Source organism: Medicago truncatula, chromosome 2 (assembly GCF_003473485.1).
Source record: "Medicago truncatula cultivar Jemalong A17 chromosome 2, MtrunA17r5.0-ANR, whole genome shotgun sequence".
NCBI classification, from domain to species: Eukaryota; Viridiplantae; Streptophyta; class Magnoliopsida; order Fabales; family Fabaceae; genus Medicago; species Medicago truncatula.
The window spans coordinates 42,464,489-42,489,244 of record NC_053043.1 but is presented as its reverse complement, the minus strand read 5'-3'; the positions used below and the strand labels follow the sequence as shown (position 1 = coordinate 42,489,244).

The window sequence follows — 24,756 nt, the reverse complement described above, 5'->3', positions numbered from 1 at the left end:
CAGATGGTGCGTGTGCAGCTGGGTGTGATAACATAGAATCGGCCTCACACCTTTTTTTACATTGTGTTACTTTTAGTCAAGTGTGGTCTAATGTGCGGAATTGGTTAGGCATTTCTTTAGTGCCATCTGGTGAGCTTTGACATCATTTTATTCAGTTTATCAAGATGGCAGGCATGCCAAGAACTACACATTTATTTTTAACTGTAATTTGGTTTGCAACTGTTTGGGTGATATGGAAGGAGAGGAATAATCGTGTATTCCAAAATACGATATCCAATCCTTCAATACTCACTGAGAAAGTCAAGCTAAATTCCTTCTTATGGCTGAAATCTAAACAGGTGGCCTTAGCTTATACTTACCACGACTGATGGAGACAGCTGTTGTCCTGTATGGGTGTGTTTTTGTAATTTTGTCTTGTTTATTTGGTGACCATTACGGTTGTGTGACTTTGTAATTATGTAAACGTTGTTTTTGGGTTTTCATTTTGCGCTCCTTGTGCAAAGGAAAACACCATTGAGTAATATATATTTCATTTTGATTTGTTAAAAAGATTGATTTCATAAAATGGGGAACGTGAGAGATTTTATGTGGCTTTTCTAAATAATTTTGTTTTACGTATGTATTGTTTTAGTTAAACAAAGATATAATGATCCTATCGTTAAAAAGAAAATATCAAAAAAATCAATTGACGAAGCCCATGCCACAAGAACAAAACATGATGGGGGTGTCAAACCAAACGGAATTGGGCTCAAAAAGAGAAAACCTAGACTGAACCCTATTATTATTTTTCTTATAGATACTTTTTTCACCCTAATAACTTCCCACACATCCTCCATAGAAAAAGTAAGAAAGCAAAAAGAAGAAGGAAATAAGAGGGAAACTATTAACGAAAATGGAGAAGAAATGAAGAATGCAAGACTATTTATAGTCACAACACCACCTTAAACTATAACTATAATCAAAGGCAAAATGGAAAACGAACCAAACTTGCCAAAAATGAACCACAAACCGTCTGAATCTTGCTTGTAACATCACAATCCAAATTTGTATTCTTTGGGATTATATCATCTAAACGCGCACTGAATATTAGTTCAGATTGTATAATCTGACATGTGTGGAGGTTGTGCTAAAAGTTGTGATTTTGGAGGTTTGTCACGCTTCATCTAGATATTCAAACTATGTTCAAAACACATGAAATAATAAAATTTGTAATTAAACTAAATTATACAATAACATAAATTAAACATAACAATTTCAACAAGATAACTTAACAATAGAGTTAAACAACGTAAAACGACATAATTAAACATCTACAAAAAAAAAAAAAAAAACCATAATCAAACACAAATAAAATCATGGATCAGTCAAAAGAAATTCTTCATCTCGTTTATTCATACAACCTCTAATTTTTCTCGTAGGTCATGGGTATCAAACTTTCCTAAATATCATGAAAAGATATGACCAATGAAACGTCAAACTCTATCGGTCAATTCAAACTATGTTGTGCAAATATAGAGAACATGATTCTCACGTCGTCGTCGTTCTGGAGCTTAATTGGGGTGAATAGAATAGACCATCTTAGTTAATTGACGAACGACAATAATCAACATCGTCGTCCCTTCTTTTGCCTCTATGGTCTAAACAATGTTAATTTTGAAATTCTGGCGTACTTGTTTTAAATGTTATATGTATGATGTTTTTAACATTTGCGATGTTTCGATTAATGTTTCAACATCATAGCGTAAACAGAAATAAAAACAAGAAAATAAACGACAGGAAAGTAAAGAACGCAATGAGTTTGTTGACCCAGTTCGGTGACAAACACACCTACTCTGGGGGCTACCAAGCCAGGAAGGAAATCCACTAGTGTAGTCCTTATTCAAAAGCTCTCAGCAAACTCCTCGTTTACACTTTATGACCTAGGACCTACCCGTCTAGACTTCAACCTAGGAACTCCTAGATCTGAGATCCCATCTCACTATCCTATGGTCAGTCACAGCCCCTGTGACCTATCAGACCTAAACACAAAACACAAAGTTGAAGTTACCTTCAAACAAACAACTAGCACCTTGTTTCACAACCTTGGTGTAGTACACAATCTACCTAGCTCCTTGCTTCACAGCTTCGGAGTAGTGAACATGAGTTTACAACTCAAAAAACAGTCCTAGACTTGCATCACAAACGATACAAGAGAAGAACACACATGGAAGACGACTCAAAACCCTAAAAACTATTCTTTTAACAATCTATGGTTTTGATACAATACAACTCAACTAAAGGTCCAACTCAATGCATCAAGGTGATACAAAGAGAGGCTCACAGATAAAGCACAAGTCGAAACCCTAATGACTCAATTCAATAACATTGAATTCGTGAATAAAACTATGGTACAAGTCTTCCTTATATAGCCATTCAAAGCATGGGCTTTTTCGTCATAGGATAAACATATATTTGTATCAAATATTCTTTTCAGAAATATATTGAAACAAATATTCTTCAGAAAATATATTTTTCAAAATCTCTTTTGAAAATATATTTTACAAATAAAATATCCATTGGAAAAATATCTTTCTTCTAGATACACATATATTTGAATCAAATATTATTTTTAGAAATATATCGAAACAAATATTCTTCATAGATATATTTTCCAAAATCTCGTTTGAAAATATATTTCACAAATATGGTAACTCCTAAAAAGTAGGAACATCTTTAGGAACTGCCAAACACACCACCAAGAAATCCTAAAATATTGTTTATATTTTAGAAACAAATCTTCTAGATGATTCTGGACAAAAACGCGTTGCTTGGTGAACAAGAAATAGGACGTAGTTTCCTTAATAAGATAAAGATTGCGTAAACCAAGCCACATAAACAGGGCACACTGAACCGTGCCAAGATGTTGGAACATCGTATCCAACATACATGAGTATTTGTTTTAGCAACAATGAAGCCAATACCCAAATACCCAACAAATTTGATATGTATGCATTTTTAGATGGATCAACTATTTTACTTATGAAAATTTGTTCTTTTCCTTTTCAAAATTTCTCATTCCCACTCCAAAATTCACATATTAACCTCAGCATAAGTTAACTGTCGCTCGGTACCAACGACACTTAAATCACATTGGGTATCAGCGGCACTTAACTCTCACGAGCACAAGTTAATTGCCGTTGGTGCCAACGTGAGTTAACTGTCATTGGTACCGAACAATAGTTAATTTACGTTGGGGTTAATATGAAAATTTCAGGATTGAAATGGGCAAATTTGAAAGGAAGAAGAACAATTTTCTTAATTTTGTGGGGTTCAAGTCAAGTGGTTGATATTAAGTAATCTTTGAAGCCCTAATAATCATTATATTTTTTAGTTGTTTTCTTTTCACTAAAAACATTACAAAGATACAATTAAGCATACTTTCTTCTTTGTATGTATTATTAAAATAGTCAAAGAATAAATAGATTAATATAATTGACTAAAATCGACATTATTTTTTGCAAAACTAAACTAAAATCCCACATGGTATGCTGAGAAAAACTAAAGGAAATTGAATTGAATTCAAGGAGTGGCTTATTTAAAATGTAGTCTAGTCATATTAAAAATAATAAATGTATCGTTGAGCACTCGAAAATTAGTCTTATAATAGGTATAAATGACCTAAGACGGAAGAATACTTTGAGATGTTTAATGAGGGATAAGATCCTAATCATGATGAATTAGAAAGAAGAAAAAACACTTTTGCATTGATGAAGTAGTTAAATAATACTCATCTGTTTTAAAATATAAGCAAAATTCACTTTTTAGATTAATTCATTTAATGATATATGTGATCCATATTATGAACCACATACATCATTAAATGAATAAACCTAAAAAGTGAATTTTATTTATATTTTGAAACGTAGGGAGTATAAAGGAAAAAAAGTATTTTACATCAATTATATGTTAGAATAGTAGTATTTTTTTTAAGGCAATGTGATTCCATATCCAACAAATTTATTGAAAATAAAAAGTAAAAAAAAAAACGAAGAATAAAAATATGAAGAGTGGTAAAATATGGAGTAATTGCTTGAAAAAGCTTATATAAATTAACTGTGACCTAATTTTGTTAAATTCCTATGATAACATATACTTCCTCCGTCCTACAATAATGAGCCATCTTACTTTTCAATATAATATTAATTATTTTTTTACTATAAAACTCTAATTAATACTTATTTCACAACTTTTAATTTAATATATTATACTTTGCATTTATGACAGTGGAGAATGCACTAATACTCATCAAGAGCACTTAAAACCATTTTTCTCTATACTTTATTTATACATTTGTCATATGTAAAAAGAAAAAATGACTCAGCTAATTCGGAACGGAGGGAGTAACTTACACACAAAAAAAAACCTTTTTCTGTACAAAAGTTGAATCAATTTTTTGACAAGTAATGATTTTGTCATCCTTTACGATATTATCCAATTTAAGTTACGCGCCTAGTCGATAACTAACTGAGTCACACGCAAAAACACGTAATACGCAGAAACTTCCATCTCGCGTGTTTCTCTTATCTTTCTCTTCTTCTATATCTCTGGTTTTTGGGTTTTCCTCTTTCAATTTTCAACAACACCATCAATCAAATCAATGTCTTCCTACGGCAGATACAATTCTCCTCAATCATACGCTCCATCTGCACCTGAATTACCACCACCTTCTAACTACACCTCCCAAAATACTAACTACACCCAACCCCCACCTCCATCTTACAACAACTACACCCAACCTCCACCTCCTTCTTCAAACTACAACCACCCTCATAATTACCCTCCCTCACAAGTTTCTTCATCTGGGTACCCTCCATCTTCATCTGGGTATCCTCCTTCTTCTTCATCTGGGTATTCAAATTTTCCACCTGGAACAAACCAAGATGTTATAAGAAGCTTTCAAATGGTAGATAGAGATCGAAGTGGTTTCATTGATGATAGAGAATTGCAACAAGCTCTTTCTTCTTCTTTTCATAGCTTTAATTTAAGGACTATTCGTCTTCTTATGTTTCTCTTCAAACATCCTCATGAATCACTTAGAATTGGTAAGCTTTTATTATTTTAATTTTAATTTTTCTGATTTTTTTTTTGGAGGATTTTATTGATGCTAATTTTTTATTGTTTGTGTTGTTTATAGGGCCAAAGGAATTTACAGAGCTTTGGAATTGCCTTGGTCACTGGCGAGTAAGTCTCTTTTTCATTCTTTTACTAACTTGGAATAAACAACTTAATTAACTGTTTATAGCTTAAAAGATTGTCAGATAATTAACTGTTTATAGCTTAGAAGATTGCCATATAAGTGCTTATATATAAGCTAGTTTTTCTACAAAAGACGAAATAAAATCAAATTGTTTTTATACGAGATATAAGTTGTTTTGATTGATAAGCTATTCTGGAGAGCTTATGAAAATTAGCTGAATACAACTTACGGGTATATTATAAGGTGTTTCCATAAGCTCTCCTAAACCGTATTGGTCGGTGATAAGCTCAAATGATTTAATCCATACATGAGATTTGTATATTCTCTAATGTCTGCAGACAAATAGTGTCTGTTTGTTGTTTCAGCAGCTTAGGTATTTTTGTGTGATTTAATTTAGTTACTTGCTTCCCTAGGACAGAAGCCATGTCGGTAGAAAATAAGGTTAGATGCTATAATAAGAAATGAGAATGCTAACATGTGTCTTGGCTTAGGGGCACATGTTAAGAAACTTAATTTAGAAATATTCGTCTTAAAAGTCTTGCATTCAACTTTTAAAAAGTCAACATAGTGTTTCCTTCAACGTAAAATTCCTAGTTTTGGGTTCCTTAGTAAGACCCAGAAAGGAAATTCGGTTAATCGTTGGGCTATTTTCATGTTAAATGGCTTATGATGAATTGGGCAATCTTTCTCCCTTTAGATGGTTTTCTGAATTGAGTTCGGGCTAGTCCATTTTGAATTTCGATGTAGTGATGTAAAGCCTATTCCAATCCTTATATGGTCAATGCAACATGGACGATTGTTGATTTGTTACGCAGGATTCTAACAGAAAAAGAGTAATGATTTTTGACATTACAATTTTGATGTTGAATATGTGTTGTTTGATTTTTTTGTCTATTTTTTAAAATGTGTGTGAGTGGTAGAAGATAAAAAGTAAGAGAGATAGAGATAAACAGACATGGTGTCCCATACCATGTTCGTGTTTTGATGTTCCAATAACACAACTGAAAAAAATAACTCCAGTGCAGCATATTTCTTCCAGTTTATATACTTGTACGGTTGTGAGCTTCCATCTAAAGCACCAAAGCATGTTTTTTTTTGTTATATACTTTCCTGTCTGAGTTGTGTCAAATTTTGTTACTTAGCTAGCTTCCATCTAAAAAATCTAAGCATGTTTTGATGTTATGTGCTTGCTTTTCTGAGCTGTGGCAAATTTTGTTAAGGAATTGATTAATGTATCACATATCTTACATCATAGTTGTCCAGTAATATGGACTTTGGGTGTTTAATGCTATATAGATTAGTAGTAGTTTTTATTTCAAACATTGTAAAACACCACCTCTCCTCTTCTATGTACATCCTGAACCGGAATATAGTTTTTAAAATTGTTCCAACATGAAATATTTCACATTATCACTAAAAAAATGTCACACCATCTACCAAGATTGTAACTTTCTAAATAATTGCATCATATAGTTCAGTGACAGTGTAAAAGTGGATCAGATTTAAATCCTACTTTGACTACTTCATCCATGTTGTGTAATAAGTCATTGACTCCTCTCTACTGCAATTAGTGATAAGTGACACGATTCTCGCTACACCTATTTGTATTGGAATTTAACAGGATGTTAAAATTTTGTGCTTTAATATAGAATTTCATCCATGCTCCCTCTGAATTTTTACTTCGCTTGTAGGGCATATTTGAGAGATACGACAAAGATAGGAGTGGAAAAATTGATCCATTAGAGCTAAGAGATGCTCTGTATGGTATTGGATATGCAGTACCGGCCTCAGTTCTACAACTTCTGCTTTCAAAGTATAGTGATGGAAATAACAGGAGGGTTGAACTCGGTTTCGACAGTTTTGTCGAGTAAGACATTTTATCTGGATCTCGTGCTTATTTTTTTACACTAATTTATTTGAAAAGAGTAAACTTCAATTTTGGTCTTGAAAGATTTTAATTTGGTCCTGAAAAGACTTTTTATACCACATTGTTCTTAAGATTATGCATGAATAGCTAATGGAGTGAAATGTAACAGATTGATATGAAATTATCATGTTCTTATTTAGAATTTTTATGATGAAATAGAAACTGTTTCCTTATCATACTTCCCAAACAAGAGGGAATGGGCATTGGATGGAACGAAATCTATCAGATTTCATTTCATTATATCTTGCTTTAAATAATCCAACCAAACAAATAGATAATTTTCTATTTCATTGTACTCCATGCCATTTCCTTTTACCAATCCAAATAGATAATTTTCTTACATTAAAATAGTCGAAAGACTTGCTGTTTACATTAAAATGTCATGCGACAATAACAATCATCATCTGAGAATCATTTTTATATCGCTAATATTTCAAGCTCCAAATTAATACTATGAAATCTTTTAAGGACCAATTTGAGGTTTATTTTATTTGGAAATGTCCCTATATTATATATCTCATGTTCTGTTTTTGGATGTGTGCAGGTGTGGGATGATTATCAAGGTAAAACTCATTGAGCTTTTGAAGCTGAGGACGTGCTTCTCATATCTATATTTCTTTAATTGTGTTTATTAGTCTCCCCTTCCATACTTGCTCAACGGTTTTAGTTGAAATATCTGGTTTCGGACGAAGATTTTTATGCCATTACATTCATGTGCACCATCTTGATTATATCTAGCTTTGGAAGCTAAGGACATGCATTTCATATCTATATTTCTTAATTTGTGTTCCTTATTCCCCCCTTCCATTGGTATATGCTGATTTACCTGCTTCATGGTTTCAGTTTGAATATCTGGTTTCAGATGAAGATTTTTATCAAATTACATAAATGTGCATTGTCTTGATTATGTTATAGGAAATAAACATTAGGGTGGCATTTTACATGCGATAAATTTTGCAAACGAAAATAGGACATTAGCGTTTTGGAAAAAGATTTATTCCCTTTACTTTTTAGAAATTAGCATTTTTATCAAATTACATAAATGTGCATTGTCTTGATTTACTTGTTTGTTACCATGCTAATTACTTGTTGCACTTTCAGGGTTTGACCGACAAGTTTAAGGATAAGGACAAGCGTTACTCGGGTTCAGCTACACTTGCATATGACGACTTTATGTCTATGGTCATTCCGTTCCTTGTATCTTATGATTGAGAAGTTGTACTCATTGACAAATTTTGTGCTACATTCAATTGATTGTTTTGTGTTTGGTTGTCCATAAATTTTTAAGCTGTAATTATCTGTTCTATTTCACTTTGATTGAGCAATAATAAGGCAAGAAAAAGTGATTAAAAACAGGTAAATAAGCAATGTAATAAGTTGGATAGTAGTTAATAGAGCTGAAATGTGTCTTTCACACATTTTCTTTTATCCTAAACATTATTTAGAAGTTTTGCATGAGAAGAGATATGCACTTTGCTAGTACAGAGAGTTATGCTTCAGCACTGGATTATGGTTGTCTATATAGCTCTATTTTACAGTTCTGTAATAAGCTGCATCAATCTCATGATCTTTGTCTATAATTTGAATGATGGTATTGGAGTGTTTTGTGTGATGGTGCTTGAATTATTATGCAATGGCTCTGCAAAATTTTATAGGGAACTCCATCTTCATGAAGTTTTACATGGTTTGATAGACTAGTTTTTGTAGTTGCTGATGTGATAGTGTCATTGCAAAATATATATTTTTTATTATAATATTAGTATCTTCTGCTTCTTGATTTTGTAAATTGGCAAGATGGTTACCACCCTTTTCCTGAATTTATTTCAAAACAAATGGTATCATATTGACTAAATATTATCTGCAGTAATACAAACAAATTATGAGGTTTAGTATGGGAAAGGGGAGTTGTTTTCCACCATGGGAAAGTAAATTTTAACCATTAAATTAAATGAGGAACGCACTCTTATTTTATTCCCTCAACACTAGATTATTTCCTACACTATCTTCATTCTTCCATCTTCTCTCTTTTATGTCCCCATTCACCCACCACCACCACAACACAGTGCCTTCTTCAACAGCAGTATTACCTGCCATTGTCTCTACAGCTTGCATGTCAGCCGTGCCATATTCTCTATTTGCTTTTTTCCGAAGCATTTCTTCACTGCCTCTTTCCGATGTGTTCATCCACGCTTATTTCTACAAACTCATTAAAACACTCTAATTTGTTGTAGTGTTCTCAAATTCAATTCATTTTAATCGTATTCGGTAAATTAAACAGGGTTTAATCACAAATCAAAAGAAAGATGTGATCGTGATATTTGTTGTAGTGTCTACAACTTCATTAGATTTGAAAATTCATTAGATTTGGAGGATAAATAAATTTAAATATTGTTTGTGATTTAATCATCTTTTGCAATTCAAGAAGAATTGAAGAGTGTTGATGAGAGTTTAGACAGAAACAGTGGCCTTATGCTGGTGGTGGGTGAGTGACCATGGAGGAGAGAGAGTGATGGTAGAAGATAGTGTGGAAAAATCTAGTGTTGAGAGAATAGGATTAAAATGTGTTCCTCATTTGATCTAATGGTTAAAATTTACTTTCCCATGGTGGGAAACAACTTCCCTTTCCCATGCTAAACCCCACCTAATCTACAATAATACAAACAAATTATGGCACTGATCACCACGTAGCAAATTAGCGATCACAATTGGAATTGTCTATTTACAAACTGAATGCAAAACGTATTTGAATAGAAGTTTACCTCGGTAGATAAAGAATTAAGGGTCAGTTTGAAGTTGTTTTGAAAAACTATTTTTAAGAAGACAGTTTAGAACCCATTTGGGGTTGGCCTAGTGGTTGGTTTGGGATCTGAGTTTGCTTCTCCAAAGGTCTCAGGTTCGATTTCCTCTGGTGCCAATTTCGGTGGACTAAGTCCATACAAAGCTTGCTCTGACTTTAAATGGGACCCCCGCAAGTGGGCGGTGGGATTGGTCCCTCGGATCAGTCGATACTTGAATCGGATACCGAGTTTTTTTAAAAAAAAGAAAAAGGAAGACAGTTTAGAAAAATATGTTTGGTAATGCAAAGGGAACTGAAACATTCACTTTTGGTTTTTCTCCCTTCATGAAACATTCAATTTAGATTTTATTGGAAGCTAAGGGTGATTCATATCATTGGATTAGCAAAGCAAGCAGCATGCACGTTTAATATTGTGTAAACTTGTTTTTTACAAGCAAAATATATTAATTGGGAGTATAAGGGATACTCTAACACATTACAAATATATCAAGAGTGAGACAAAACATATGAAAGGGGCCTGCTGCACCAGTCTGAGAACAGCAGTCAGCCAAAGAGTCTAGACAGTCACGAACCAAATTGAAGAAAGTAATGAACCGCATCAGAAGGACAAGCTGTTGTATAATTGCGGAATTATTCCACTTTGTGTGAGTGGGTGCGGTCATTTAGAATCTGCAGATCACCTTTTTCTGAATTGTCCTGTGTTTGGATCGTTGTTATTATGTGCTTTGCTTCGGCCTCCCCATTTGTTGTTTTCGATCATTTACTTCAGTTTTCCTATTTAGTCGGTACTTCAAAATTGAAATGCTCTTTTGTAATTATGATTTGAAGTGCTTGCATTTGGATTATTTGAAAAGATCGAAATAACATGATTTTCTCTAACAAGGCTTGCCCGACCTTCCAAATTTTAGACCGTGTTAAGCAGTGGCGTTGCCAGGACCGTAGGTTAGGGGGGTTCAAACTTTCGAACTTTCATATTTTTATCATGAATGTATATTGTTGCCGTATTGATCTTTCAATGTATCAAAATTGCAAATACATTCATAAATGTCTCTTTTACTAGTCATTTTAATCTTCGAATTAGTTTTTAGATAGTTAATTTTATTCTTGAATATGTTTTGTCATTGTTCAATTTAATCTATAAAATTACTAAAAACACATATGCACTGAGGATGTGTCTACAATTTCGATACATTTAGAGAGTATGATAAGAGTGTCTCACACACATTCATGACACGAAAACTAAAGAGGTACAACCAAATATTCAAATCTGTAAAAAAGAAAAACTAGAGGTGCATAAGAGAAACAATCTTTGAGATAAGAGTGCAAACTTAAATTTTCAGGGGATTTAAAGTTGAAATTAGAAAGATTTGTTGGTGTAATTTTAAGAACCCATGGGGTTGAGCTGCATCCCCTAAGGTGCATGCAGCTCCGCCAATGGTGTTAAGCTCATCTTCTAGTGGTTAAAAGCAAAATTCAGCAACATTACTTTTGACTATCACAATTGGTGGCTTAGCCCTTTGATGTGCTTGGGCATTACCCAATTGTGTAATTCAGGTTTGTTTGTTCTGTTTCTTGTTTACTGTTAATATTGTATCTTTGTTGACTTTTGCTCTTCTCTAGGGTATGTCTTGTGCTTAAGAGAGGGTATTGTGGTAGTAATATAATTCATTTTGGTTTTTTGAAAAAAAAGATTTAACTTCATTGACTACATAGGGTTTGAGCTAAGCATTTTCATGTTGAAAATTTGTCTTACTATTTCTTTGTCTATAATGGTTCAGTCCCTAAAGTATCGTTTAAGTTTTTTTTTAAGAATAAAGTTTAAGAGCTAATAAGTATTTTAATCTTTGAAATCGTAAAGGTTGGTCCATTTAATCCTCAAAAAGTGTTTAGACGGTCCTCGTCATACAAGTCAGGTTTTTAACGATTGAATTAGACCACTCAGGTCATCTCCATGTGGCCGCATGAGGAAGGTGTGTTAAATCTCTGTATTAGATGCTATATGTCCCGAGAATATGTTTATAAGTGACAGACAATCATTACCTTACAAGACAATTTAATAAATGTTATGTTAGGCCAAACCTAAATTCTAATATGATAACAGAGTTTATCTAAGATTCATTAGATCACTTGTTATCAGGCCACTCGAGGTATGCTCCAGATATCCAATCATGGGTGAGAAGGGGTGTATTAAAAGTCCTACATTGGATTGAATGAGATATGGTTTTCGAACTCCTTCAAGTGTGCTTCATGTCGATGATATCTTGATTTTTTATAAAAGCATCCAAAGTAGCTTGATAATTTTGATAAATCTTTTCAAAAGTTATGGCTAAGCTTCATATCAACTTATTGGGTTGCACAAATGCATGTTTTATATATAAAACATATCAATCGCTCATAAAATTAAGGCAGAGATTTCTGAGTGGAATGATTTTCTTTTATCCATTATGGAAATAGTACAATTGGTGAAGTCTATAATACAAGGAATATTGATGTATAACTTGCATATCTATGTTTGACACTAGCTCTTTATTGAAGACTCTTAATACTTGAATTCACACTTTTATCTAATTTGCACTAGTAATTCTAATAAACTATTACAATTTCAATAATTGAAATGCCTATTTAATCAAACTTTAATGGTTCATTATTGAAGCTATTATCATGGCTTAATCTTAACTCATAGTCTAAGGGCTCCACAAAGTCACCTATTGATGACAAGTGACAACCACAATGGGTTGGAGCCATTGGCAATCATCCAATAGCTGGTAGACTTTCATTTTCGATCCTGAGTGGCTCATTAAATATTCATTGATAGTATTATTCGTTCTACTTTTTTTGTTGGTATTTGTCTTCTTTGTCATAAGCTCAAAATGGTTGTAGATGAGGAGGTCCCCCATTTGATCATTGCTTCAAATGAAAAAGAATTCCTAAATTGCAAGCTAGGCGTGCACCAAAAATAAAATAATCAATCATACATCATTTTCTTTGTAATCAAAGCGTAAGCAAATCTATTTAAGAAATAGCTCCTCATATAATATGAACATACGCTACTTGATAAGTTTTTTTTATCTATCCATTCTTACTAGTAGTCTTATTATAATCCGAAAATTGCTTGATGTAGCGAAAGGTACCATCACGAAGCAAAGTGAAACAATTTCATTGGTCACTGGCCCGTGTTTTCCCGCCAAAGCCGGCTGAAAATTGTTGACACGCCTGTTTTTGTGATTTTTGCAACTCCTTACTCGCGAGATATAACACTACTCTTGTTATTATATTGGCCAAATACCTCTCTGGTCCATTAAATTTCACGTTTGTTTCAGATAGGTCCTTTAAGTTTCTAAAGATTTCAGATATGTCTTTTAAGTTTCGAGTTTGTTTCAGATAGGTCATTTCTATCAAATCAACTTTGGCTTAACGGAGGTTGATAGAAAAGACCTATCTGAAAAAAAACTCGAAACTTAAAGAACCTATCTGAAATCTTGAAAACTTAAAGGATCTATCTGACACAAACATGAAACTTAAAAAACCCGAAGAGGTATTTGGCCTATTATATTCATTGGATATACTACTTGAGAAGTTGTGACTAGAACAAAACAAGAGAATAATTTTCAACTTCTTTATTTATACTTTATTACTTGTAACAATGGCTGCTTGCACGACTAATCTTTTCCATTTATCTCAACTACTTTGGTCTTATAGTACATTTTAAATTATAGGGTTAATTAAGTTTTTAGTCCCTATAAATATTTTCAGTTTTATTTTTAGTTCCTACAAAATAAAATCACATTTTTTAGTCTCTATGACATTTTCCTTAAGCATTTTAAGGATAAAAAATATTGATGGGAATAAAAATTTACTTAATTAACCCTAAATTATAAAATGACCGGGAATAAACTTAAATAATATAAAAGAATTGAGTTTTTTTTTTTAATGAAGAGATATGGGTATTTTTAATATTAAATTTTTCAGTATGTTAGCATTGATAGCTTTAAATACTCCACCCATTCCATTTCATTTATTGTTATCAAACGAAATTAAGAAACCTAATTAATATTTTCAATTTAACAAAATATATTATATAAGTGTATAATATGTCATTTACCTCTTATAATTTATTTTTGATAATGTAAAATTTAGAGTAAAAGTGACACATTTTCATAGAAGGTGTGAAAGAAACGACCTCATTGAAGATTTACAATAAAATTTACGGTATAATCTATCAATTACATAATTTTTGGAATTCAAATCACAAGTGTGAGCATAAAGGCTACCATATGTGACAACGGTGGTTGCTTTACCTCTTATATTAATTAGAATTTTCTTATGTACTCCGCATCACCACTATTATCACTCATGTTGAAGGTGTATGATAAAACATTTATAATTTTTGTCAAAAAAAATTGATTTGTTGATATTATGAAATCAAAATTAAAATTAAAATGGGGCAAACCTATTTTTCTAAAATGTCAAACAAAATGCAATGGATGGAGTAATTTTTTTTTAATATTATCATTGAACTATTGATAAGATTTTTTTTTTTGGTCAAGTTGATAAGATTGTTTTAATCACCAATATAAGTTAATTTCCCTTTCTATGAGCATAGCTCAGTTGGTAGGGATATGCATTGTTATATGCAGGGGTCGGGTTTGAATCTCGGACACCCCACTTATTCACTTTAAAAAAGATGAATTCTAACCAATAAACTGCTTGACAAAAAAAAAAAAAAAAAGTTAATTTCCCTATCGTAAAATATACCTTGCTATCTGGCTTGCATAAACAAGGCACAATATTTGTATTTGTATTATGATGGTAATCATAATACAAATGCAAATTATTAGAAAAATACAAATAATAATTTATTGGTATATTGCTGACCCAGACTCAAACCCAACACTTTCTTCTACATATACAACACTATCCTTCTTTTCTTTCTTTCTATATCTAAATTGAAGAGAAAATCTACTTTCTATATATCAACTTTCGATCTAAAAATAAATATTGCACTACATATTACACATCTAATTTCTAGGTTCTACCTTTGATTATTGCTGAATTCTGAAATAAATAATAATTATATGAATTGTTTTTTATCAAAATTATATGAATAGTTTTGGTAAAAAAGAAGCTATTATACAAACTAAGCACCGAAAGTTTCCCCAATGTGTACAAAAAGTGCAGGACCTGCTTTCGAAATAAAAAGATCTGCTTCTTTTCTTTTGTCTCCCTGCAAAGATCCAACAGAGTTTAAGTCAACAAAATTGCACACATTAATCCATGAAATCTGATGTTCTAAAAATATTTGTAAAAAGTGGATGAAATCTTTTAAGTAATAATCGCGAAAAAGAAAAAGAGCCTAGAATATTTTGTCCAAATTGTCTAGACTTAAAAAAATGGCAACTCCCGAACTAACTAATACAAAAATTGAGTCCATGCTCTCTTAAATTTTTAAGTTTTTGGTCTAATGGTAAAAAGACAGACGATAGATGATTCTGCATGTTTGGGGATTTTAATTATGTTTGTCCCTTTGAAGAAATTTAAAGGGATCCACACTTTAGTTGGTGTTTTTTTAAGTAAATTAGGGATCTTTCGCACATAATTGCAGAAACCAATTCCTAGAGTTTTATGAGATCCGTATACCGGTAAATTTTTTCTAAAAGTTTTAACATTGTTGCATGCCTAAATCCGAGTTCATACTTAAAACTTTGATTATGTTAAAATAGACTCTAGCCATCCCATTCCAGTGTTCTTGAGTATATTGGTTGATATTTAAAACAAAATAAGTATCATACTTGATATGGAAAATATCAGAAAAGAGAATCATTTTTATGCAGCAAAAGATCAAGCATAGATAAAGGCAGCTAGCAATCACTGTTTGATATACTTATAAAATTTCTCATAGTTGTTTTTGCGTCTATCTGTCAATCTCATCCCCACTTGGACCATGATGATGTAAGAATTGTACAAATTCATGTCAAAGGAACATTCATGTCCATGTCTATACTCTAATGTCTATGTCTAAATCAGCCACCTCCATGCCACTTTTTGCGACCCACATTTTGAAGAATCTACAACATGGCATGATTTTCGTCCAACAAATTAATTAATCAGCACGATTAAAATTCTAAATCATGTTCATGAGTTCAAATTTTTCTTTCTCCATTCACCATTCAGATGCTCAAGAGTCAAATCTGCACCAAGCTTTTTGAAATTTTCTAAGTTGTATATGATACTCAACAATACCGTCCAATATGTAAACATATGGGACCCGTGCTCAACAAAGGTGACAAAAAAGACATGAATTTCATACCGTCGTTTGAATGAAAGTATTTTGATTGAAATCAAACGGTTTAAATTTAAAGCTTGTTAATTAGAAAATAGTATATATTATAAACCATTTATCGAAATCGGATGGTTGAGATCTTCTCACTGTCACTATTTGACCGCACGACCTATTGGTATGAACTTTTTTTCTCTCTATATAAAAAGATAGGCAAAGGGCGAGGGAGCGAAATGAAGCGAACCGCGACCTTCGTATTAAAACGATTCAAAGTTATTGTTGTAATCTGGACTTTAGTATTATGTACATGACTTTCTTAAGAAACAAAAGAATTATATATATGACTTGTAACACTATAAACCCTAATCGTGCAAGTATACAGCTACTCTGTAGTCTTGGCACGCTTGGCTGAACTTCGTAAAAAAACGATCATATTCATTGTCTTGCGATTTATCGTTACTAGTTGTTCTACCGATTAAAGATTGCAATGCGAGTATGCGACCGCTAGCATGCCAAAAACTGCGACCGTGGTTCCAAACCTTGCTCCTCACTAAGGATAGATGGGGTAGCATAGAATTGAATTGAAGAACTCCAATCATTATACTACAAAATGATAGAAAGGGAAAAGTGGTGGAAAAAGGGGATTCCATATCTGAGATAAGGTTCACAAACATTGACAATATTGATGTTTGGTTATCTGGCACTGGCAGGAGGGATCCTCAAGACTTTCTTTCCTCTTTTTGTATTACCGAATTTGCACTTTTGTATAGTTGAAGACAAGAATAATTTTATTCACGGATGAAGATGCACATGCATATGATTAATTGCATGTGGAAGATAAGAAAGATGGAGACCCATCACCATATTATAATAATAATAGCAATAAGAGCATTGTACATCAATTTCATAACAACTTTAGTGACAACCTTGTTTTTCTCTCTTCTTATTGGTCAAAAACAATGGAGAGAGAAAAAGGAAGAGAGATGATAAGAACATCATGTGAGTATGAGAGAGAAAGTTGTACAAAAGTTGTCACAAAATCTTTGTACAAATATCATTTCTCTAACAATAATGAGAAAAGTAAGTAGTTTTTCTAGGATATTTTTAGCTAGGATTAAGATTGAAGGCATTTTGGTGCAAGACATGTATGGTTACGCTCAATTATTCTGATATCTTAAATTATTATCGGTGTCGATGTAAAATTTGATGCCCGTGTATGCGTTTGTACTTCATAGACTACAAGAAAGTTGCTTGGTGCATGCACTAGGACACTATTTGGACAACATTGGAAAGGTTATGCTTAAATTGATACCATTTAGGCAAAACATTTGCACTATTTGGTTACAAACTTTCTCATTTTTCAGACTATTGTATTTTCATTTTGTACCAGTAAAGTACTATTACAAAGTCAAACTATAACATATTCTATTGCTAGTAATTACTATGGACCTAAAGAATGAAGAAAGAATTCTACAACACAAAAACTATGGTTTCATTTTCTTAATAACCACTTGGTATCCCTACAAATACTGAATCATAAATGGATAAAAATATTAACACTGTAAATAAAATTCAGGAACAAAATCAAAATTTTCCTCACCTCCAAGTCCAAGTAGTCCCTCCTGTAAAGAATGATCCATTTGAAATTTCATAGCAATCATTTTCTTCTCTCATCACAATATTGAAAGCTCCCAAACAAACACCAAGAATGTAAGAATATAGAGAACAAAATTGATGGACAAAGCCTGCAAATTAACAAAAATTGGAGAATTAAATACATCAAATATTACTCAGTCATATTGAAATATACTCTAAAAAAATGTTAATTACAAAAGATAATATCCGAAGCAGACTGCTCGGTTGGTGAGCTAAGGGACATCAAATGAGTCATAATCGGAATGTCTAGGATTCAAAATCCGAAAACTAACGTAATCTACAAATTTACTAACATAAACTAAAATAATTTAAAGGCTTAAATATGTATTTCATCCTTGCAATTAAGGGTCGTTTAAAAATTGGTCCCTGTATTCGCTAATCCATGCAAACTAGTCTTGCAATCGTTAATCATTTAAAATTTCGTCCTTTGGCCAACTTAATCACTGCCACACATGAAATTCCAATTTTGCCCTTAAGAAGAGGACAAAATATTGAAGAAAGAATTGGAAACCCATGGGTAAAATTGGAATTTTATGTCTGACAGTGATTGCCACGTCATCAAATTAGTGACGTGGCAGTGATTAAGTGGGGAGAGGGATGAAATTTTAAATGATTAAACAATGCAAGGGTAAATTGTCAGGATTAGCGATTATAGGGACCAATTTTTAAACGAACCCTAATTGCAAGGATGAAATACATACTTAAGCCTAATTTAAATATTTTGTGATGAGTGTACTTACATTGGATTTGCCTTCAATAATCATTCCTGGAAAATAACCCCCTTGAGGGACTTGATTTTTCAATCCAAGGTTATAAACTGGAGTACCATCAGGATAATAAAGACCATAGTTTCTCTCTGATGCAGGACCAGTCTTCAAATCTTCATTAAAAAGTGCAAAAACATAAATATCAATAGGAATAGAAGGTTTTGCAGGAGTTCCTTGTTTCATCGCAATCCTCTTCAACAAATTACTATGATAAATTTCTGCATTCTGTAGTGAAGCTCCAACCTCATCCGGATCACCTTTAGAAGGCCAACCTGTCTCAGAAATCTTAACCTCGATATCGCTATGCCCTACCGCCTTTATAGCAGCATAAACGGCATCGATTTGAGCATACAACATGTTATCATAATGCAAATTTGTAGCAGGATCAATAGAACCAGCATTTGGTTGAAACAAGACATAGTTTAATGAAACATGTTGTGGATCACCTTTGTATGCAAAAAAAGGATAAGCATTGATCAAAAAAGGCGATTTGATCTGCGCTTGAAAGCTAAGAAGTGGTTGAATATATTGTATCAAATCTTCTCTAAATGCACCAGATGAAGGAGGGAATGAATTTGACATAATGATGAAAGAATGTGAAGTTGTGACAGTAACTTGTTGAGATAATCCAAGATTAACAAGTGCATTATACACTGATTTCATTGCTGGAAGAAGGTTATTATAACTGTTTATATCATTGTTACCTAATACTTCATTTCCTACATTAATTGAAGTGATTTTGGTTTGTGGAAGGTAAGGTTGAACATTTTGTTGAACCCATGATTGTGCCTTAATAGGGTCTTTCATACTTTGAAGATCATTAAGTCCTATCATGAATTCAACATTTGAATTTGAGAATGTTGTTAGAACATTTGGATCAGCATCATAGAGTTTGATTCTGCTCACATTCAATGATTTTATAAGAACTGCTACACGTGAATGAGATGGTAAATTGTTTGCTATTTGTCCATAGTTTATTCCAAAATCCAAACCATAGCTTTGCATAAACAAATCTGAAAGAAAAAAAAAAGTTTGAAATATTAAAATTTGTTTATTAAATTAATTTAGTAGAACAAATATCTAACTCAAGAAAATTGTTACAGGTAAAAAATCAAATTCAAACATTAAAAAGTGCAAAATAAAGATTATACTTGACAACAAAAAGCAGTTTTTATTTTCTGGGTATTGTAAGCGGCAGAATGGCCTTACTGTGTGATTCATAACACAGAGAAATTCAGCACTTGTCGTTTCGATTCGTTGTAAAAATAAAAATAACATGTGGTATGAAAGAGAATCATGCATGCAGAAGTAAAAGACTAACCTGAAAAGGTGAGAAACAGCATTATCACTCTGAAGCAGAAGGAAGAGATTGCCATTCTCACCCAAAAATGAAGGCTGAGAAATCAAAACTAAGGTTAGCCACAAAACAAAGTCTTATCATATATATGTGTATATATAAACACAATCATGTAATGTAAATATAAACAGAGCAACTCTGTTTTTTGTTCTATTTTATTATTTTTGTCATTATTATATAATCCACCACATATTTTACACGTATTGTACTATTGGACAGATTTTATTTCTGGCAAGTCACCGACATAGTTAGGTTTTATTATTATTTTGCCACTATTTTTTATGATATTTACAAATAAGATCCTTTTCTTTTATTCGTGCAAATAGGATTTTAAGTGAAGAAATATATTTTAATTACATTCTCTCCAATTTTGATTCATTACAGTAATTTAATTACGCAAAGGTGAAGATTACACAGGTCATGTTTCCAAATTATTAACTTCAAAGGCTTGGTCTAGTGGTAAACAGACAGGTCTTGAATTCGAGAAAACTCGGGTTTGAACCCCGCTAGTGCCTTTGGAGGGAGGTAAATGTAATTCCCTTTGTAAGTGCTCTTTGAGCCCGAAGGTCTTCCCTACCTTGGACTGAGGCACCATCCCCTCACCCTAAAATTTTTGTAACAAAAAAAAAATGTTTCCAAATTAAAACTTGAAATCTACAAAAGTCAAAATGTGAATCTTTTGATCCAAGTTTTCATTCTTTCTCAATTTTGTTTCAAATCTTATTTACCTAAAAATTAGGAATTACTCTATTTTGCTCTCTTACCATAATCATGCAGATGCATAGGTTTATTATGGATTTGTTTTTGGTCGGTAGGTTACTTCAATCGATCATATATTTTAAGTGTGCAGAAATTTACAAATCAAATGAGTTGTGTTTATGAGATATGTTATAAACATTTGGATCATGAGGTAAGTATTGTCGTCAAAAAATTGTTTCACTTAAAAATCAAACAAGTTCTTTAAAATGATTCGTCTTTTGATGAAACTCATTAATCACCTGAATAAATAACTTGATTTAAACTGCAAAATAGATTTTATTAAACTTTGACAAATAATTAATTTCATTTCCCGTGAGGTAAGTATTTTCTAAATACTTTGTTTTTTTGACAAATAATTTCCTATATAATTATTTTCATGAAATTCTTAATTAATTTTTTGTTATAGAAAATCACAGATTTTGTTGTCGGTACATAACGAAAAATAAAGATTTATTTACAAAATAAATAAAGATTGTTAACAATGTTATAGGAAATGTTAACGAGTGTCCCAGAACATTCCTTAAACATTCAAATGGTAAGATTTTATGAAAGTTTGTTCATTTATTACATTGAAAATTGATGTTTTTATTTCTTTTTTTAAATTAATTTTTCATTAGAAATGTTTAAAAAGTGTCTTGAAACACTTGTTAAGAAAAACCCTAATACTATTAGTAATACTACTAAATAATTATAAGATTTTTGAATGAATAAAAGTTCATATTAAAACCGTAATTTTATGAAAAAGATTTGGTTTTGTAATATTTTAATGAAAAGTGAAAATATTGGGACTATAAAAAGTTAATTAAATGCATATACGCGGATCTCAGTATCGACCATGTTTTTAGCACCGCCTTTATGAGGACGCGCTGACACATCAGCATTCGCACGTGTTTTCGATTTAAAATACTGTACTCGTTTTGCGGCACTTGCACTCCCTCACAATAACTTGTTAATTTGTTAATTTTTATTTTCAGAATTGTTTTGTTAATTTTGTAATTTATTAATACATTTTAATTAATAGCCTAGGTGCATATAAAGATATATATCAGCTACACGTGAGTTTAGCTCAGTTAATAAAAACATTGAAAAATATTACATAGAGGTTGAGTTTGAATCATAGAGACTTAACTTATTTATCTTGAAAATGTAAATATTAAATACTGAATTATTTGATAAAAAAAAAAATTATATATTAGCTTGGATTTGGTGTTTTAATGCGAGCTCATTTAGAGATGTGGCACATAGATACTTTTGAAGGAAAAATATGACTGGTGAGGAAAAGTTAAAAAAAAATGTGATAGTAATTTAGTGACTAAAATGTATAATTTTAAAATTGGGATACTATTTTTATGAATGTGGTAAAATTAAGGGAGTAAAAGTGCAATCAATCATAATTAAAATAGTGAATACTCTAACACTCTAAAGTTTTATTGAGTATATATGATATGAGTTAAGAACGCTCAAATTACATAGCGAGAAAATAGTGCGAAATGAATTTAATCTTATTCATTTGTTGATTCAAAGTAATGATAATACACATGGAGTTAATTTATATACAAGTATTGAATAAGTAGCAAAGATAAGAGATATAGTATAAATGTCCAAGTTGGTAGCACTAGAGAAGAAGGATTTCTTAGAGAAATATGGTATGGAGTCGTTATAGGTTAGTCAATAATAATAGAGGTTTGGGGGGAGGTGAGGATAATAATAAGAATATGCGAGATTTTTGTTCGTACATTCATCTTGATTTTGTGGCCAAACAAGAAAGAAGTTAAAGGTTGTGTCAGATTCTCTTTGTTTTTTCGTTGTGGTGACTCATTTTGTTATTAGACTTTTACCACGACAATAGAAAATAGTGGTTGGATTCTTTTTTATATGGTGCAAATCATAATGGTTCTCTCTGTTCTTTTTCTCTAAGGTGGGCGTCCAGAGTGTGTTCCTCGGGTGTGGGGGGCTCTCAGGACTAGGTTATTTGTGGTTAGTCTTTACTCGAATATCTCCCCGAAGGAGAAAAAAGTGATGTGGAGTCGGCTAATTAGGTCGATTGGTTCCCTTGAGGAAGAATGTGGTGTGTGTTGGGCGACTTTAATTCAGTGCTTTATGAGAGTGAGAGGAGAGGCATTTCAAGGATCAACGGTTGGTGGGATGAGGGAGATACTTGAGTTTGGGAATTTTATTTAACACACGAGTCTTGCTTATTTGCCCATCATATGGAGAAGATTCATATAGTATAAGTCGAACGAAAGTGATATGGTTTGTATAGCGTATCTTGGTGTCTGATGGTTGGTGGGAGATGTGAAGGGTATCCATTCAATGATCTCTTCCTCAAGATGTTCCCGACTATTATCCTTTGGTGATATGGTATTCCTTGCAATTATGTATGGGGTCGAAGCCTTTCAAGGTTAATAAGTTTTGGCTCAGCCGTAAGGGTCTTTCGGAGGAAATAAACCAGGGTTTGGCACCTTTTACTACTACGAGGTGTGCAACTTTTTTTCTTAAGGAAAAATTGGAAATGTTGAATGAGAATCTCAAAATATCCAACCATGAGGCTTTTAGAAGATGTATTTTCTTTTCTTTAATTGTTTCTTGCAATCCAATTAACTTGAATTTTATGAAGAATCACACTATTTGGTTAACCTATGTAACATTAAATTTTAAGCAACATTAAATTTTTAGATTTATTGGATAACTTATGTATTTTTCATACGTTTGGATTGACTTTTGGTTACTTATTCTCCCATCTCGATGTAAATTCACCGTGAATCTAGTGAAGCTAAAAATTAAAGCTTCTAATAAATGTGTGTTTGGTGAAGAGATAACTATGGTTTCAAACAATTAGTTTAAAATAAACACATACATTAGTTATTCAATAAGTCTAAAAAATAATTTTTTATTATAATTGAGATCAAAGAGAATATGTACCATTGTTAATTCAATATCTTTCATTTATAGTATCGATAAATTCATTAATCTTTCATTGATTAAATAGTAAACACCACATAAAATAAAACTCACGTATACAACCGTGAGATGTCGAGTACAAAACCTTATACTATTTTATAGTTGAGAAATGATATTTGTACAACCACTTTTGTACAACATTTTGACAACTTTCTCTCTCATATTCACATTATACCTTTATTCTCTTTTTTTTTCTCTCTCTCCATTGTTTTTGACCAATGAAAAGAGAGAAAAAAGAAGTTGTTAAAAAAATTATCTCAATTAGATGTTCAAATATCACTCCTCTTTATAGTTATCTTTCATTGATCAAATAGTAAACACCACATGAAATGAAACTCACATATATAACCATGAGATGTCGGGTTCAAAACCTAAGACTATTTTATAGTATTCTTTTAATCTACATATAAAACAGTCAAATTGATTGATTATTGTGTTACTCGGGCATTAGTGCTCCACAAATGAGAGTTATTAATCCATATTCTGACGCAATTAGGTGCCGATTATTTTTGTTTTCTTTTAGAAAAACAAGTCTTCAAATGAAAGGAACACGATTTGCTATTAGGATTCGATACCTTTGGTTAATTATAAATGTTTCATGAGAATCGATCTAAAAATATGATAATATTAACACTCAATTGAATCCTGCCTTCTGGAAAAAGCAACCCTTTTCTCCAATCCAACATAAAAAATATTCAATCTTCTAATTATATTGGGAAAATGACAGAAAAGTTTCTGTGAACAATCATTAAAAGAAAAAATTTCAAACTTTTTATTCTCTTGTTTTGTTTCACTATCAACAACTCGACATTATTTTATCGGGGATACAACATTATTTTTTGCAATGTAAAGAATGCTTGCAACGTCAGCTAAGCGTGCATGCTTACAAAACGTTCGATAGCTACTCTCAAAAACCCACTTCACCAAGCACACTTGTTATTTGGCAAAGGACAATGATGATAAACCGAAATATAAGACATTGTTTGGTGAGTTGTATTTGATTTTGAGCCATGAAACAC

At 32.0% G+C, this 24,756-nt stretch overlaps 2 protein-coding genes across 3 annotated transcripts; one reads left to right on the top strand and one right to left on the bottom strand.

The window, feature by feature from the left end:
- Positions 1-4,490: 4,490 nt before the first annotated feature.
- On the top strand, positions 4,491-8,775 carry LOC11408131 (probable calcium-binding protein CML48). The gene is made up of 5 exons (XM_003596780.4): positions 4,491-5,081; positions 5,174-5,220; positions 6,928-7,103; positions 7,708-7,726; positions 8,265-8,775. Exons 1-5 carry the CDS (start codon positions 4,637-4,639, stop codon positions 8,373-8,375), a joined length of 798 nt encoding a protein of 265 aa, XP_003596828.1. The 5' UTR covers positions 4,491-4,636; the 3' UTR covers positions 8,376-8,775.
- Positions 8,776-14,794: 6,019 nt separating this feature from the next.
- Positions 14,795-20,142, bottom strand: LOC11417043 (glucan endo-1,3-beta-glucosidase 14). Of its 2 annotated transcripts, XR_003009442.2 has the most exons (4): positions 19,982-20,142; positions 18,634-19,673; positions 17,838-17,982; positions 14,795-15,184 (listed from the first exon to the last, which is right to left on the bottom strand). XR_003009442.2 is itself a non-coding variant. In XM_003596777.4 (3 exons), exons 1-3 carry the CDS (start codon positions 20,034-20,036, stop codon positions 17,911-17,913), a joined length of 1,167 nt encoding a protein of 388 aa, XP_003596825.2. In that variant the 5' UTR covers positions 20,037-20,142; the 3' UTR covers positions 17,523-17,910. The 2 variants fall into 2 exon arrangements, 1 of the variants encoding a protein (XP_003596825.2); XM_003596777.4 differs by lacking the exon at positions 14,795-15,184 and having other exon boundaries at positions 17,523-17,982.
- Positions 20,143-24,756: the final 4,614 nt, after the last annotated feature.